Source organism: Ursus maritimus, unplaced genomic scaffold (assembly GCF_017311325.1).
Source record: "Ursus maritimus isolate PB19 unplaced genomic scaffold, ASM1731132v1 scaffold_27, whole genome shotgun sequence".
Taxonomy (NCBI): domain Eukaryota; kingdom Metazoa; phylum Chordata; class Mammalia; order Carnivora; family Ursidae; genus Ursus; species Ursus maritimus.
Genome location: NW_024425230.1, coordinates 2,321,024 through 2,337,195, shown reverse-complemented (window position 1 = coordinate 2,337,195; position 16,172 = coordinate 2,321,024). Strand labels below are relative to the sequence as shown.

General features: G+C 42.3%; 1 protein-coding gene across 3 annotated transcripts in view; it reads right to left on the bottom strand.

Annotated features, from left to right (window-relative positions):
* The window catches only part of GABRB3 (gamma-aminobutyric acid type A receptor subunit beta3), a 220,025-nt gene that overhangs the window by 55,455 nt on the left and 148,398 nt on the right, over positions 1 to 16,172 (bottom strand). For all 3 annotated transcript variants that reach the window (XM_040642655.1, XM_040642654.1, XM_008706319.2), the window contains one exon: positions 4,163 to 4,383. In XM_040642655.1, coding sequence (XP_040498589.1) covers positions 4,163 to 4,383 — 221 coding nt within the window. Of the gene's footprint in view, positions 1 to 4,162; positions 4,384 to 16,172 lie in introns of those variants that run through there.

The window sequence follows — 16,172 nt, the reverse complement described above, 5'->3', positions numbered from 1 at the left end:
CAATTCCTAGCATCAGAAAAAAAAAAGGTTCAAAGACAAAATACATGGACTGAAGAAACGATCACATTACAAAATGGTGCTAGGTGAGATATTCCATGACACCAGGTGATCAGTTGACTGAAAAAGAAACATGGGAAGGCAGGAGAGGGATGACTCTGCCTTCTCACAGGCAGCAAAAAACTAGAACGCAGCACCGAAGAAAACAGAAAAACTGTGACAGGAACAGGACCAAGATCCGTAAGCATCTTAGCCAAGATCTTCCTAGTTCCTGAAAAGGTTTGGCTGCCCAAAGGAAATTCAAAGAGCCCCAGTTTTATTTTAGGATGGTATGTATGCCCTATCTAGAGCATTCTCTCATATCACATGGTGACTGAGGCATGTGTAAGAGGCTCAGATCACGGTTTTATTCAGCTGAGCTCAAGCCCATAAGCTCAAGGTAGCGTTAGCCCAAGTTTCAAACTCAAGTGGCTCGAAGAAAAAATAGTTCATGATTTCTGATGACCTTTTATCCCTACAAGAACATGACCACTCTCAACTATCTGTGGAAGCAGTCATCGACCACTTTTGCAGAGTCATCAGACTAATGGATTAATGATTTCCCAGATTAAGACTGAGATGACATACAAACCTACATCATGGACAGCTCATCCACAGCCAGAGATCTTCATCTACGCTTGATAAAGAAAAAGCCCTCATTGATCCTGTACTGCAATGGCTGGATATGAATAGGAAAATGAGCCTAGAGGAGCTTAGCGGTGACTGACCTACCAGTGCAGGCAACTGCTGTATAGCCAGGTGAAGGCGATCCCAGTCTCCAGGGGGGAGAAAAAAATCAACCTTAATGTCTCAGGGATATAGCCAGGACAGACAACCAGTATCTCAGAGACACAGCCAGTAAGAAAGCAATCCCTGTTGGGCTGGAACTTCATCAGCAGCACTGTAAAAGCAGAAGATAAACAACAATCCCAGTGCTCCATAAACCTTCATGGGAGTTTAACTCACTAAAGTCCTCAGCTGCACCAGACCTCCTTCAGGTTCATGCCGTGGTACCTAGATACCAGAAAGATAGGATGTATCACTGGGGTTTCATCCACTGGCCCATTGTTGGCTTGCCATGTCCCTAACGTGATCCAATGAGCACAACAAGAGAAAGAGCGCAAAGGGATGACAAGGTTTGGGACCAAGAGGAGAATGGAGGGTGCCTTACCAATGTGAACACTCTACTCTGTTTTTTTTTTGTTTTTTGTTTTGCTTTTTTTACCAAAAACAGGATACATACACACGTTGAGTGTGTTTGTGTGTGTGTGTAAAATAGAATACATATAAATGGTACTTCGGTTCACATAGAATAACAGAATGTGTGTGTGTGTGTGTGTGTGTGTGTGTATACACACAAGAATTTAATAACATTATCACTATTTTGAAATACTAAGGTGCTTCTTGTCCAAAAATTCAAATTATTTCAAGTTCAAATTAATTTCTACAGCTATGTGTGATTTTTAAATCTAAAGGCAGAAATTTCTAGATTAGCCAATTTCAAAAGGAATCAGATGGCACAGGGTAGCCGTTAACATGTGCAGAATGTGGCGGTCTGTTGTTTAGAGATTTTCTTTCTGACAGCTTGTCCAGGTCCACATAGATCTGAAGAATTGTTTCAAAAATATGAGGCTCTAAATACAGATCTAAGGATTATATTAAGACTACATTTGAATAAAACAGCTATTTATTTAGAAATCCATTTACTGACTTAAGAGGCTGTTTGAGATGTATAATGGATGTAAATTTGACTAGAGAGTTCTTAAAGTTATTGTACCAAGTTTATTATTGAAAACTCCCCATAGCTTATTATTATAATTACTTAACTCTTATATATAAATATACAGGGAGAGTATTAGCTAAGGATATAGTTTTATTCTCTTGGTTTTTCTTATTTTTGCATGTTTTATGGTGTTAAATCCAACACTTGCAAACAGAACTTGGAAATTTATTACAGTTCTTTCATTCATATCAAATCCTCTGTCTACTATGGTCTGAATGTTTAAGTCCCCCCACTACCTTCGTATGTTGAAATCCTAACTCCCAAAGGCTGTGGTATTAGGAAGTGGGGGCTTAGGTCATGAGGGTGGATCCTTCATGAATGGGATTACTGTTCTTATAAAACAGATCCCACAGAATCCCCTTGCCCCTTCACCAGCTGAGCAAGAAGGCACCTACCGTGAACAAGGGAGCGGACCCTCCCCCGACACTGGCACCTTGGTCTGGGATTGCAGGCTCCAGAAATGTGAGAAACGAGTGTCTGCTGTTTGCAAACCACCCAGTTTATGATATTTTATTACAGCAGAGCCAGAATAGACTAAAGCACTATCCTAACAGTTAACGTTTCAATAGAGGCATACTCACATATTCTACCCCTGGTAAGACCATAAAGAATGTGAAAATAAAAATGGACAGAACCCAAATAGCAAGTTTTGTTTAAAAAGCCAGGAAGCCTAGGGGTGCCTACGTGACTCAGATGATTAAGCATCTGACTCTTCATTTCGGCTCAGGTCATGATGACAGGGTCGTGAGACTGAGCCCTGCCTCAGGTTCCCCACTCAGCAGTGAGTCTGCGTCTCTTCTTCTCCCTCTCCCTCTGCTCCCCACCCTGCTTGTGTTCTTTCTCTCTCTCTGTCTCTAAAATAAATAAATAAATCTTTTAAAAAACCCCAAGAAGTCTAGGCTTAATTTTTATTGATATTGGTTTTTTGTTGTTGTTGTTCTTCCCCCACCACACACACACACACACACACACACACACACACACACACACACACACACTTTTTCTGTTCATTTTTTGGGGGGCAGATAAATTAGGGGCATGACTCCCCATTTTATGCTCACATGATTTCTGGGTAATCTTGTGTACAACTGATGTACTTGTCAGAACCTCCAGAATTTCACACCCTCATTTTTTATTTCCAGGCACAATTACAAAATGCTTGAAACATCCCAGAGAAACATCAGTCTGAACTTTTTTTTTTTTTAACCGTAATACCATGGCTTGGTTGACATGCACCACTTTTCCCCCGTTACACTTAAAAAGTCTGATTTTTTGCTAAAATTCTCTTATTCTATATATTGCTGTTTTGAGAAAGTCACTCAACATTTTTGCTTAAGACAATGTTAAATAATCCCCTTTCCTCATTTCAAGCAGTAAAAGTCACAGCGATGTAGATTCACATATATGTTGTATAATCTTCTTTAGACCTGCCGGAGTCTTAGCTAAAGGCCTATGGACTCAGAAAATTTTATGATAAATATTTTCTCCAAGATATCCACCTGTGTCCTACTCAAAACTGTGGTCACTCCTAGAAGATCTCAAAGGCATTTTTAGGCCAGGAGATCAAGAAAGACACACATGTGTGCCTATACACACTCACACCCATTCCTACCCACCCACCCACAGACACAGACGCACAAATTACTCTAAAACAAACAAAACAAAAATCATTGCAAAATCAACGCAAGAGACAAAAGATTTTTAAGATCACCACTTAGCCAGGGTGATGATATTCACATAATTAGGATGGCCTGGTGGTTTCCAGGGTAACCAGGGAAGCCCAGGGCCTCCTCAGGGTTCCAGGCAGCAGCCTGGTTTCCTGATTCAAGTGATTTCATTCGGAGACCTGGTGAGAGATGATTCTCATCAGGAAGCCTTGCATCTAGTCATTCCCATAAATATTTGTGACACCACCTCATGAAGCTCTCAGGAGATTATACCATATAACGGCAAAACTAGACATTTTTTTCAACTCGGCAAACAGCTTTGGGAAAACTATTGAAAACCTCTGCAGTGTCACAGCAATATTAATTACAGGCCTTTGTGGCTATGATATGGGCAATCTGTCCTCAGGGAATCTGTGTTCTTAGATATGGCAACCGAATTATTTTAAATCAATCCAAGGAGGAAGTTTTTCCCTTGTGTGGTGACTATTTATAGTAACAGTAATGCCCCAAATCTTATATTTATAAGATTTGTGTGTGTGTGCAAATCTCAGTGTTTCGTGGTTGTCTCCTAATTAATCTGAGGATGTGGCCTCACTCCCTATAATCATCTCAAGTGAGAAATTCAATGCCAATGCACCATGCAACTGCGAAATTGGCCCTGAAAAGGCAGACAGACCTGAGCCCGTACAGCACCGTCCCATCAGGGTGAAGGCGGATCATGCGGTTTTTCACTGTCACTCCATGCACAAATGACTTTTTGTCATTTAAGAAATATGTGTCAGGCACCCATAGCTGGTCAGCCACTCGATTGTCAAGCGTGAGGTTGAGAGGGATCCCAGAATAGGCAAGCCTTTTATCTCTCCAATATTGTTGAAAATACATGGTTAAGGTGTAATCCTGGGGGAAAAAAAGAAAAGAAAAAAAAATTAGTTTGTGCTCAGCCACAGGCATATTTCCTTCATGACTGGTTAAATTCTGGTTGGAATCCAGGAGAAATGGATATTATTTTCAGGCAGGGAAGGAAACAGTGGTTGCTTTCTTATAAATGCAAATACTAGATTTGATAGGTGTAAATCATGTCTATAAATCCTCTGTTGTTTTTTTTTTTAATCCTCTGTTTTATTTAGGTAAGAACCAGACTAGACAAATTGGCATTTAATCAATAGTCACACAGATATGAAGGTCTCAGAAAATAATTTTTAAAAAGTCATCATAAAATCAGGTTGCTGGCAGGACCCTGAAAAGTCCCCTAGAGGACTCCATCTCCCATCAGGCAGACATGTGTCTTTACCACCCACAGCAGAGAAGCTCTATCTACAGATTCTCTCTACCAGGTAAGCCACTTTCCTCTCCTGCCCTCTGTGAGAGCTGTAAATACAAACCCTCCGTACATGTGCACTGGAGACACAATGACCTGTGAGAGGTCTCTGTGCCTTATTCATTACATTTTCTTTTTCTTTCAGAATGCCACAGCCATTTCCACACTAACTAGGCCATATCATCACCTTGAGATGGTGATATATTCGTCTGGGGAAAATGGGAGCCTATAGCTAAAGCCGGGTGGAGGAGAGGGGGAAATGGTGCAACCCCCACAGGCTTGCCAACAAAATAAGCAAGTATGTAGGCAGATGATCCTACTTTTGTTTGTTTGTTCCTTTGTTTTGTTTGTTTATTTGTTTGCAAAGTAATTAATACAGTAAGAAAGTGGAAAAAAGAAATCAGGCTGAGCATGAAAATTCTATTTTTAAATTTTTCCTCTTTTTGGCAATCAAGTCTGAAAATTTAGTAATATTCATGGGACATCCTGAACCCCACTACAGAAGGATCCAAGCTGAAAATCCAAAGGTAAACTCCCTAACCAGGGAAGGAAAAGTCGCTGTTACATTGCAGGAACTTCTGAATTCACACACTTACAGATGTTGGCAAACAACCTGCTTTTGTGGGTAATGAGAGGTGGGATTGCAAATCAATCGAAGAGTCAATCCTAGACACAGGTCTTTTGACATCCCATCCAATACTCATTTTGCTGATTCACAGGGCCCATTCTCAGTGCTTGCTAATCTAACAATGCCTACCTATCACTGATCTCCTGAGTGTTAGAGCACAGAAGCCTCTGAAATGACAAAGAACACACCTGGATGTTCTTCTCCAGGTGTTCATAGGCAAGGTGACAAAACCAAGACATGCCAAACAACTATCAGCAAAAGAAGTCTGAAGCTATAAGACCCATAAAAAAACCAGAGGAGAGGGGAAGCAATAAAATTCAAATGGACTCGGGAGTCTTTAGAGAGGTTTTATCTTCAACTTGAAGGAGAGATAGCATTTAAGGGGATGAGAAGAAACATAGAAAAGTTTTTTTCCCAGGCACTTACATGGGCAGAGCTCTGTGCCTGGCATTACCTGTGTGATCTGGCCCTCACCCCACCACCAATTCTCACAGAGCAGGTGACGTTAAAGATAGGCCTTGGCTAGCCAGATATTGGATGGGGGCATGAAAAATAAATCATACAAGGATATTGCTTTTATTGCATTGATTTTACAGAATTGATGAGAAACTCTGAGGAGCGCAGTTTTGGTGGAATTAGGGTTCAAGAGGGGGAAAGGACAGAGTGGTGGGCAAGGCTGGACTCTGTGGCAGTGACCAGAAGGTAGAAAAACTTTCCCCCAGGGCTAGCCAATTCCTAGAGATAGTAACCAATTCTGTCAAGCTCTAGATTGTGCTTTCCAAATGCAAACCAACCAATCCAGAGCTCACACCCCAAGTGCCTTCTCTCTTGGTCTTTTACACTCCAGGCCAATATTTCAACTATGTTCAAGTACCAGGCCACGAGGAAGAGTCTAGACCCCAGGGCCCACTTTAATTATTCAAACTAGCCCATCCTAAGCCTACTTATCCAGCCTCCCATATGCACAGTCATTCCCATGGAAACCACAATAAAGCTCTTTGCCCACAGTTTCCCTTCTTCCCTGTGACTGACCCTGGAGCTTCCCTGTGTGCATCCTTCCCCCCATTCCCTGTAACGGATGGTGTACCCCCTTCTTTTGAGGTCTGTGGTTAACAAACTTTTCAATGACAGCTGTCTCCTGATCTGTTGGCCTTGCCATACCTAAATAATGGTAAAACCTATTTTAAACACAAAATCACGGATCAGGAAGATCAGTTGTGCAGTGGTGAGTTTAGTGGTAAGAGAGATGATGAGCAAAGGCCAAAATGGGTGGAGAGTGCTTGCTGGTGGGTGATAAGGGAGAAGAAGTGGAAAGGGGGTACAGGATAGGGAAATCCTAAAAGTTCACAGATGTTGGGTTCGATGTACAATGTCAGGCTGCAAATGGACACCCAAAGAGTGCAATCACATCCCCTGCATTACCATGAATGATGGCTAACGTAGGTGAAGCATTTCAACAGAAACATTCAAAGTTTCAGTTGCATAACAAAATGGAAATAAATCAGCAGTAGCAGCTAAAGGATTTTCGATTTGAATATAATGCTCCAAACCGCATTCTTATTGAAATAGAAGCATTTCACTTGCTTCTCTCTTTGGTTTCTAAGCCCACATCCTACGCCTGAGTCATGAAGTCTAGCACTTCTCTGAGTTCCCTTCCAACTGGCGTTCACATGGGTTGCCATGAGGATGGAGGGAATGTGTCAGTTTGCCCTGGGAACCCAGTTGTCATCCAGAGCCTGCAAGCTCAGGCTCCGGGTCTTATTTTGGCCTGTGCTGTTCTCCACACCATTAACAGCACTTCTCAGTTTGGGTCTTAGGTGTTTGCTGAGGTGACTTGAGTGGATGAGGGTTGTGGAGAGCTTAGGTAACAGAAGGAGAAAAATAGTTATTTAAATCCAAACCTGCTGCATCAGCTGTGCCTTGGAAAACAATGGCTTCACTACGTTAGTAGGGACACTAGTCAGAATCCCATTTCTTTCTCCTGTACAGATTGGCAGACAAAGGAAAGGTGACAGCAGACAGCAGGCCACGGTGCTGACGCCAGTGCTGGGCAGTGGTGAGCATCATGCATAATAATGACCGTAGCAGTGACTATGCTCTGATCCCTTGCTATGTGCCAGTCATTTCTTACATCATTTCATTTAAACACAAAGCAGGGATCATCAGTATTCTCATTATCATCCCCATCAATGAAGAAAAAAAAATTAAAGAGCTGAAGTAATTTGCCTCCTCTCTTCCCTCCATGCCCCATTAAACAGGAGTAACTGGGGGACATGGGATTTGACGTTGGGGCTACCTCCCTGCAGGGTGTGACTCTCAACCTCAAAACTGAAGCTCTCAGGGACAAGAGCTAGATTGTTCTGCATAATATACTGAAATGAGCTTGGTGGGAGGATGGTTTGCAGAGCCAGCTCGAAGAGTGGAAAATCAAGTCAAGTAAGGTAATGCAGTTTTTGAGGGGCACAAGCACTATGACACCACTAAAGCCCCCATCCTTGCAAACATTTAGCACAGCTGCTATGTAGACAGATGCCTTGTGAAAGTTTCTTTCCTTCAGGGGGTCCCAGACAAGTTGATGCTTCCCACAATTGGAGCTCCCCAGAGCCTTTGTGAGCTTTCCTTGCCTTTTTCCTGGGTTTGTCACCCTCAAATACAGTGCAGCTGAGGGAAGGCTTGGAGGGGGGGTGAAAGGAGACAGGGGAGAGGACTTGAAATGGCGTTTCTCAAATGCAGGGCTTTTGGGGGCTCCAAGGGCATGGGGATTAGAGCTAGGCAATACTGGTGAGTCTGATACTGCTGGTGAATGCCAGCCTCTCCATTCCTTGGGCCTCAGCAGAGCTCACCGTGTCCCTGACTTTCATCTTTCTGGCTCTGGTGATGTGACCCACCTCAGCACAGGGAGGGGTCTGCAGTCACACTGACACAGAACTCTCAGACACCAAAAGCCTCTGCCAGGGTGAGAGGAAGTTGTGATTGTTTCCCACCTTTCCCTTTCGCAGGGGAAACTAAATCTCCTGGACAGAGACATTAGGGAAGAGTGGGTGTGGGGAGGGGTGGGGATTAGGGAAAAGTGGAGTATGGGGAGGAACTGGCATTAGGAGGTGTGGGGGACAGAGGGGGTCAGAGTGAGAGGAGGGCCTGGTGTGGGGAAAAGAGTGAGTCTGGAAAACAAGGGCTGGATGGAGTAGTGGGCTTCTGGGAAGAGTGGGGCAGCATGGAGTATCCAGGCTTAGTGAGGAATACAGAGGAAGGAGGTACAGGAAGGGGTGGCGCCTGGGGAGAAGCAGGAGTCTGGAAGGGGCAGGCTCATGAGAGCAGTGGGTGTCCATGTGGGGTGGGGCCCAGGGGACCATGAAGCCCCTTCACCGTGCAGTGTGATGGACACAGGCTCCACCCTGGGAGGGTGGGCTTAATTAGATTAGCACACAGTAGGAAGAGACAGTCTGCTTCCTGGCACTGACCCTTGGCTGTGGCACAACCAGCCATATCAGCACATCTAGACAGAGCATGCTGGCAGATGCGGGAGGGGAGTAATGGCCTAGAGACCAGGACTAATGGGAAGAGCTGCCAATGGAGGCCCAACGACGGGGCCCTGTGTCCAGGAGACACAGAATCCCTTCTGCTGTGGGACCGTCATGGATGGAGAGGGAAAACCTTCACTCCTAGCCCTGCCCCAGATTCTTCAGACCTGGGTGGGAGTATAGGCTCAGAAAGTTCCTTCTGGGTATAATTTGGTATCACGTGATTTCAGAAGACTGTGCTTTGGGTGTTGGTTGAGATTTGCAGTACTTTGAGCATTTATAAAATATCACTCCTATAAATTAATTAATTGACACATTGAGTGCACGTGCAAAGGTAGTGACTCCCATCCATTGTGTGAGCAGCCCCTTCAACAGACCCAGGGGCCCTGAGAACACTGGGTTTCTGGTTTAGGTGCAGATCCAATCCTGGGGTGGGGCTGGCACGAGATAGTTGGGAGGCCCTAAGTAAAGGCATTGATTTCCTGGCCCTCGCACCCCTCAGCTGCCAGCACCTCCTACCACCCCTGCTTCTCCGTTCACTCACTTGTTCATGCCCGAATCCTTGCTGGGGAAGGCAGTTGGAAGCCCATGTAGAAGAACCATCCTTGGCCTCCTAGGTTAGCTCAGCCTCGTCTCCAGGGGTGCAGACTCAGTGCTGTTCCAGATCCAGTCATATACTGCCTGAGTGTGTGTATGTGTGTGAGTGTGTGTGGACCTGGACCTGGGACACCTGCTGAGACCCTCTGGGCTTCTGCCCTACCAGGTTCATCTGTATCTGAGATGGTTATCCATACAAGGAAAACCTCCAGCTCTCTGGTTTGTACTGTGACAGATTCCAGGGGACACTGTAGCCCTGGGATATGGGATTCTGTGGAGAGAGGTCAGGCAGTGAGGAGGAAAACCCAAGCATTTCCTCATCCAAAATTCTCTAGTCCACTAGACCTAGAATTCTCTGGGATATAATGTATAAATAGGGATTATTTAATTATAGTTGGTTTGAACTATGGTAATTCATCAAAATCATTAGATAAGGTTAAATGTCTTGATTTTTTCTCTCCTTGTCTTATAAAAGGCATATGACAAACTTAGGATCAGCATGAAGAAATACTGAGGTAAGAACTATATTCAGAACAGTCTTTCTTTAAAAGAATTTTATAAGCAAAATCATCCAATTAAAAGGCCATTTTTCCTCAGGGCTTTTTGGAGGGGATCATAAAGCCCTCTGATAAGCTAATGAAGTCACGGACCCTCCCCCCTCTCTGTGCGCTTGCCCGTGTGTGCAGGCATTTGTCTATCAAATCAATCAGCATACTAAAAGTCCACGGAGGTGCATTCCTACCTGCTTCATAGTGCCTTCACAAAGTGAGAACAAATACTAGTGATTGAAGTTCCTCAAGTTTTTAAGTAATTTCTTTAGAATTTGCATAATTTTTGTCATTGAAAAAAATATGACACAGTTGTCAGGTTTTACCCCAGATTACAAAAATCCATTTCATGCAAAGATCAGAAGCCAGAGTTCCTGCATAAGACAGGGTCCCACGGTTTGGAGCCAGTGGGCTGAGATTGCAGTGGGTGGGGCAGGAAGAGGCAGACAGTCTGGGGCTGCTAGGAAAGGATGGCGGGCACTCGTAGTTCTAGAAGCCCCAGTAGCTGGGGGCAGGGAACAGGCATTCTTGAATATGAGCCATTCATCTGCCAAGCATTTATACATAGGTGACAATCCTTTCAAAATCTCCCAAGAATGTAGAAACAGCAGCAGTTACAACAAAAATAACAAAATAAAACCTCAGCCTATCTTTCGGGCATTCAAGCAGCTCACATAAATTGCAATAAGAGATAAACAACAAAGTTTCTTTCTGCTGGTGGAAATCTCTCTACATTTATCACATTAAAATAACAAGAATACATATTCGAAAGTGGAAATACTGCTCATTATTCTGCAATTAAGAAATTGAAGAGATTTCCTCAGCGCAGGAAATGAAGACAAAATTTACTAACCCTGAGAAAGAAATGCAATCTCTAAACCACATTTAAATATCTCCCTGCAGCTGTGAAAGCCACAGGACACCTGCATTTGCATCTGGTTCAGCAAGTCTGTGATACAAAACCTCACAGGTAAGTTGTTCTCAGGTTAGGGAAAATTGTTCTGAAAAGTATACATAAGACCTAGGTCATAGAGACTTCCTTTGCAGGAATTTCTGCAACTAAGATTAAGGCTGGGGGAATCTTGGCACTTCTATTAACAAAATTTATTTAGAAAATTTGAATCCATTCTTTTTATGATCTAAAAATGAGTATCCAACATGACATCCATCTCCCCTCCCACAACAGACTTCATCGGTGCTTAGGTTTCCATTCATTGAATCCATATGGTGATCTTTCCTAAGAAATTATGCTTCAGAGGGGAGGGGGGTGGGGGTGGGGGAATGGGATAGACTGGTGATGGGTAGTAAGGAGGGCACATATTGCATGGTGCACTGGGTGTTATACGCAACTAATGAATCATCGAACTTTCCATCAGAAACCAGGGATATACTGTATGGTGACTAACGTAATATAATAAAAAAACATTAAAAAAAAAAAGAAAAAAGAAAGTATGACCCACCTCTTTCTGCTACCCTCTCTTCCTCCCCCAACCCCCTTTAAGCATTCACTGAGTATTCCATAGGCCAAGGACCATGCAGGGTGCTAGGGACACAGAGATAAGAAAGACATAATTTGTAACTTTAAGTAGCTCACTCTCTAGGAAGTAGACATAAAATTGAACCAAAGAAAAAAGCGAAAGTGTTTAAGAGAAGGAGCTTCGGAATCAAACATACCCATTTCAAGCCAGCCTCCTGTTGGCTGGGCAAATGTAGGTGAACCACTTCATTGTCCTTAGCCCACTTACCCTATCTGGGAAGACAGCCTGCCACACTATTAAGGGCTTAGCAGGGTGGAGGGCACCCATCAGGAGTCAAAGAATGCACAATAATGCAAAAGAAGTGTATATTTAAGGGATAACTACTAAGTCTGGGGCTGGCAGGGAAGGAGGCTGGTGTGCAAATAGGTCATGGAGAAGTTCTGGTCTTTTTATGATTATTATACCCACCAAAGGTTCATAGCTTGTATTTTCTATTCATCTACCTAAATGCTAAATGTATTCAAAAGATGAACCGGTCACCTCTGTATGAAATGTAAAAGGGCTGATGAAAATAATTACAAGTTCCCCACTCCTCCAAAGCTACCTGGAAAACTGGCATAGGATATAAATTACTTTGAATATATGTTTTTCTTTTCACATATGAATAGATACCATAGATATTTTTCTGGAGTCCATTATGTTTGAAAAGCAAAATGATTATACTGACCTACATGCAAAGGACAAAAAAAAAAAAGAAAAAGAAAAAGAAAAAGAAAGGAAAAAAAAGAAAGAAAGAAAAAAGGTAGTATCAGAAGAAATTGAGAATTCAACATAAGCCATGAGAACGAGGAAAATGTAAGAGAGCTGCCCACAGCTGACTAAGTCTCTAGCAGGGCTGATGTGCAGGGTTGGTAGGCAGGTTGCCTCTGACACACTGGATAGGTTTCCTTGTCCCGTCCCTTACCTGGGAAAGTTACCTAATCGCTCTGAGTCTCAGAAATCTCTTGTGGAAAAAAGAAAGTAAAAACAGTCCTTTTACAAAAGTGCTCTAGCAATTAATTGAGCTAACAATGCTTAACACAGTGCTTGACTCATAACAGGCATTTGGAAAATTCTACATTGTCTTCTCTCATTGTAGAGCAGGGCCAACCCAGCACTGGATGAGAAATGCTCCTCTTTAACAGTTGGACCCCCAGTGCATTGCTCCATGCCAAGGACATACCAAACTGCAGAGGAAAATGGGCTTGCTTATTTGGAGGTGCAGGTAAAAAAGACTCAGCCTAATACTTTAACGTAGAATTCTCAATAAAGCAGTCTTCACCCTTTGCTTTTAAAATCCTGTCCGTCTTTTACTTAATATCCAAATGTAACAGATACAAGCTTGTTCCCTGAAATGTATCAGGTCACTAGATTTTTATCAACGATTTTTTTTTCTGCTGTAAAATGTTTTAAAGTTACAGATAAGTATTAAACAGATTTGTAAAAATAGCTATAACACTAATAACAAAAAACCAAAACTAGCCATCCTGCCAGCCTGACCTGCTGTGAATAGCCTGACGTTCAGGGGCTCCCGAACTTACTTTCCACCCAGTCCTCCATTTATAATCAATTGACCCCTCTATACAAAGAACATTTTTGTTAAGTGTCCACCTTCATGGTCCCCTTTAATTGTAAACTTGTGGCCCTGTATAGCCTTTTTTTGGCGATGGGGAGTTATTCTCCCAAACTGGGAACCAAGGAGCCAGGAGAGAGAAGTATCCTGCTTTTCTTTTCCATTCCCAGGTACCTGCATCAGTGTCTCTGACACATTCTACTTTTCTGAGATTTGCATGGATGGATCCAGCTGCCTTCTGAACCTTTCCATCCAGATGCCCTGCAGGCAACCCAAGCTCAATATGTCCAAAATTAATTCATTATCTTTCTACCCCAAATCTGTTCCTCATTCTGTACCACCATTCTGTACCCACTCATTCATTCTCAAACCAAAACCAGAGGCTGTACCCCAAACTCTTCTTTCTTTCTCATCTTACATTCAACATTTATTCAGTCGCTAGGTTCTGTTGATCCTATTTCTTACATGCCTTCCGTATCTAGAACTGGCCCATGAGTCAGCAGCAGTAATACAGAGGGTTGGGAGCGTTTCCACTGATATTTCCATGATTCGAGATAAGCTCCTGGACTCTCAAATTGCATCCCAGAAGAACACTTACCCATGTCTAAAGCAGGCTGAGTTTAACACCAGACCTCAGATATATAATGGGTTAAATATAAGAATATACAAGATGATCAGATGTCTCACACTCTGTATGGGAACAGATGTTTCAACTCAGCACAAACACCATATGAATGAAATTTTGGAATGTGCTTATAAACTGGGGAGTCATTGCATATTCTCCTTTATTCTAAAAAAGTATTTATCTGAATAATACTCATTAAAACACCAGTTTAGTAACTTATGTATATATTAATATATATATAAATAATATATATATATAATCTGCAATGCATGTGTATATATAATCAGATACATATCTTTATTTTCCAGCAACTATTTTTAATTAATAGGCTTCCAAAAGGGGATGGGATGTCTCTTAAATATGTCATTCATCCAAAGATGCTCCGAGAACTGGCTGTGAGAAACAGCCATATTGCTTGTGCAAGGAACCCTTAACACCTCTATATTTGAGGGGTATTTGAACAACTGGTGGAATGTCACACTTGGAGACTTGTGAGTGACTTGTCTACATTCTGACTGTGTGGCATTTAACAAGCCTCTGTGCTTTTCCCTTGCTCAAGCATGGTGCCTGCAGATGGCCATGAGGTTGAAGATTTTATGTCTTTAAATAGTGATGGTCATCTTTTGGGTTACATGGCTTCTAGAGTTACATTATTAGATTTACTGAACTGAATATCACTTAAAATCACTTCTCTTTGAATCCCTTCAAGAAAGCAAACAAGGAAAAAATATGCTTCAACAGAAAGAAGGGTATTTACCATAAAATAAAGGAGGAATATTCCCATTGTAAATGAAGAACCCCATCATATACTGTGAGAATTCAATGCCCTTTGCTTTTATATACGTGCCTCTATCGCAGGATTTAACAATGGATTTCCTCTCCTCAGAGACAAATCATGCAGATTAGTGATGCCACACATTTTAAAGTACTTTCAGTTTCTAAGAAGATGTGCTATTTTTAGACAGCAAGCCCATTCATTTCTAAGATCATGTCTATTTCTGGTTTCTACTCAGAACCTGTTAGGTTATTGCTATTAGATAAATCACAATGTTAACAATATTATACTTTATATAACTGAGAAAATATTGGCTTGATCATCATTCTTTCTCTGAATTGTTGTTAATTTCAGCAGAAAAATTTGGATGGACACCACTACACAGAATTACATGAAACAGTGCTATCCTCTGGGACATTGTAATCAAACCTTAGGTAGTCAGAAAGATACCGCGATGCCAATTTTCATACACTCAGTCAAGCACAAGTGCCCAAGGAAAGAGAAACACAAGTGCTAACTTTTCGATAGGAGAGGAATGACACTTTACTCCTGCTTTTTAAACAAAGGACCAAGTACTCTCATTTTGCACTGGACCCCACAAATTATGTAGCTGGCCCTAGATGAGAGTAGTCAACTGTCCTTTGTCTCACCCACAAGATTCATGCCTTCTTCCAGCATCCATGAAATTGTCAGTGAAATCCCAGAACAATCACTGGCCTTGACACACAATCTTTTGCTTTTCCTCCTACTCAACCGGCCCACCTTCTTTGCCGCTAACTCCAATGCTTCCTTTTCTTCTTAATGTCAGGGTGCCCCATGGCTCCTTGTTCTGTAGCACCACCTACCTACTCAACCAAACCTCCATCCCCTTTCTTCTCTATCTGTACTTACTTCCTAGTTATCTCTTCTAGATTCATGGCTTTACATGGTATCTGTATGCTTAGGATTCCCAAATTTTGTCTCCAACCTGATGTATAAATTAAACTCTAGAATCAACTCAACACACCCAGATTGAACTGCTGCTAATTTCACCCCAAGAACAGATCCGCTTATAGTCTTCCCAATTCACTTGATTGTATTCCATCTTTACAGTTATTCAAATCAGAAACTCCATTCGTTTCCTGCTCATCCCTTCCCTCACATTCTACATCAATCCATATGAAATTCTTTTGACTCCACTTTAAAAACAGACTGTGGTTCAGCCACTTCTCAGTACTATTACACTATCACCCTGGTCAACCACCATCTTTCTTCCCTCCATACTACTGTAGGCTCCTAACTGATTCCTCGAACATCACCTCTCCTGTGATCTTGTTCCCATCAGAGCATCCAGAGTGATTTTTAACAATTGAAGTCAGATAATTTGCTCTGGTGTTAAAAACCATACAATGGCTCCTTAGTTCACTGAAAATTAAGCCCAGGTAGACATGCTCTGGTCCACTTACCACCTTTCCAGCCTCTTCTTTGCTAACTTCATTTCAGCAACAATATCCTCTTTGTTGTTCCTCAAACAATCCAGACATTCTCCTACCTTAGCTCCTTTGTATTAACTATGCCTTCTGCCTGGAACTCTCTTTCCCCAAA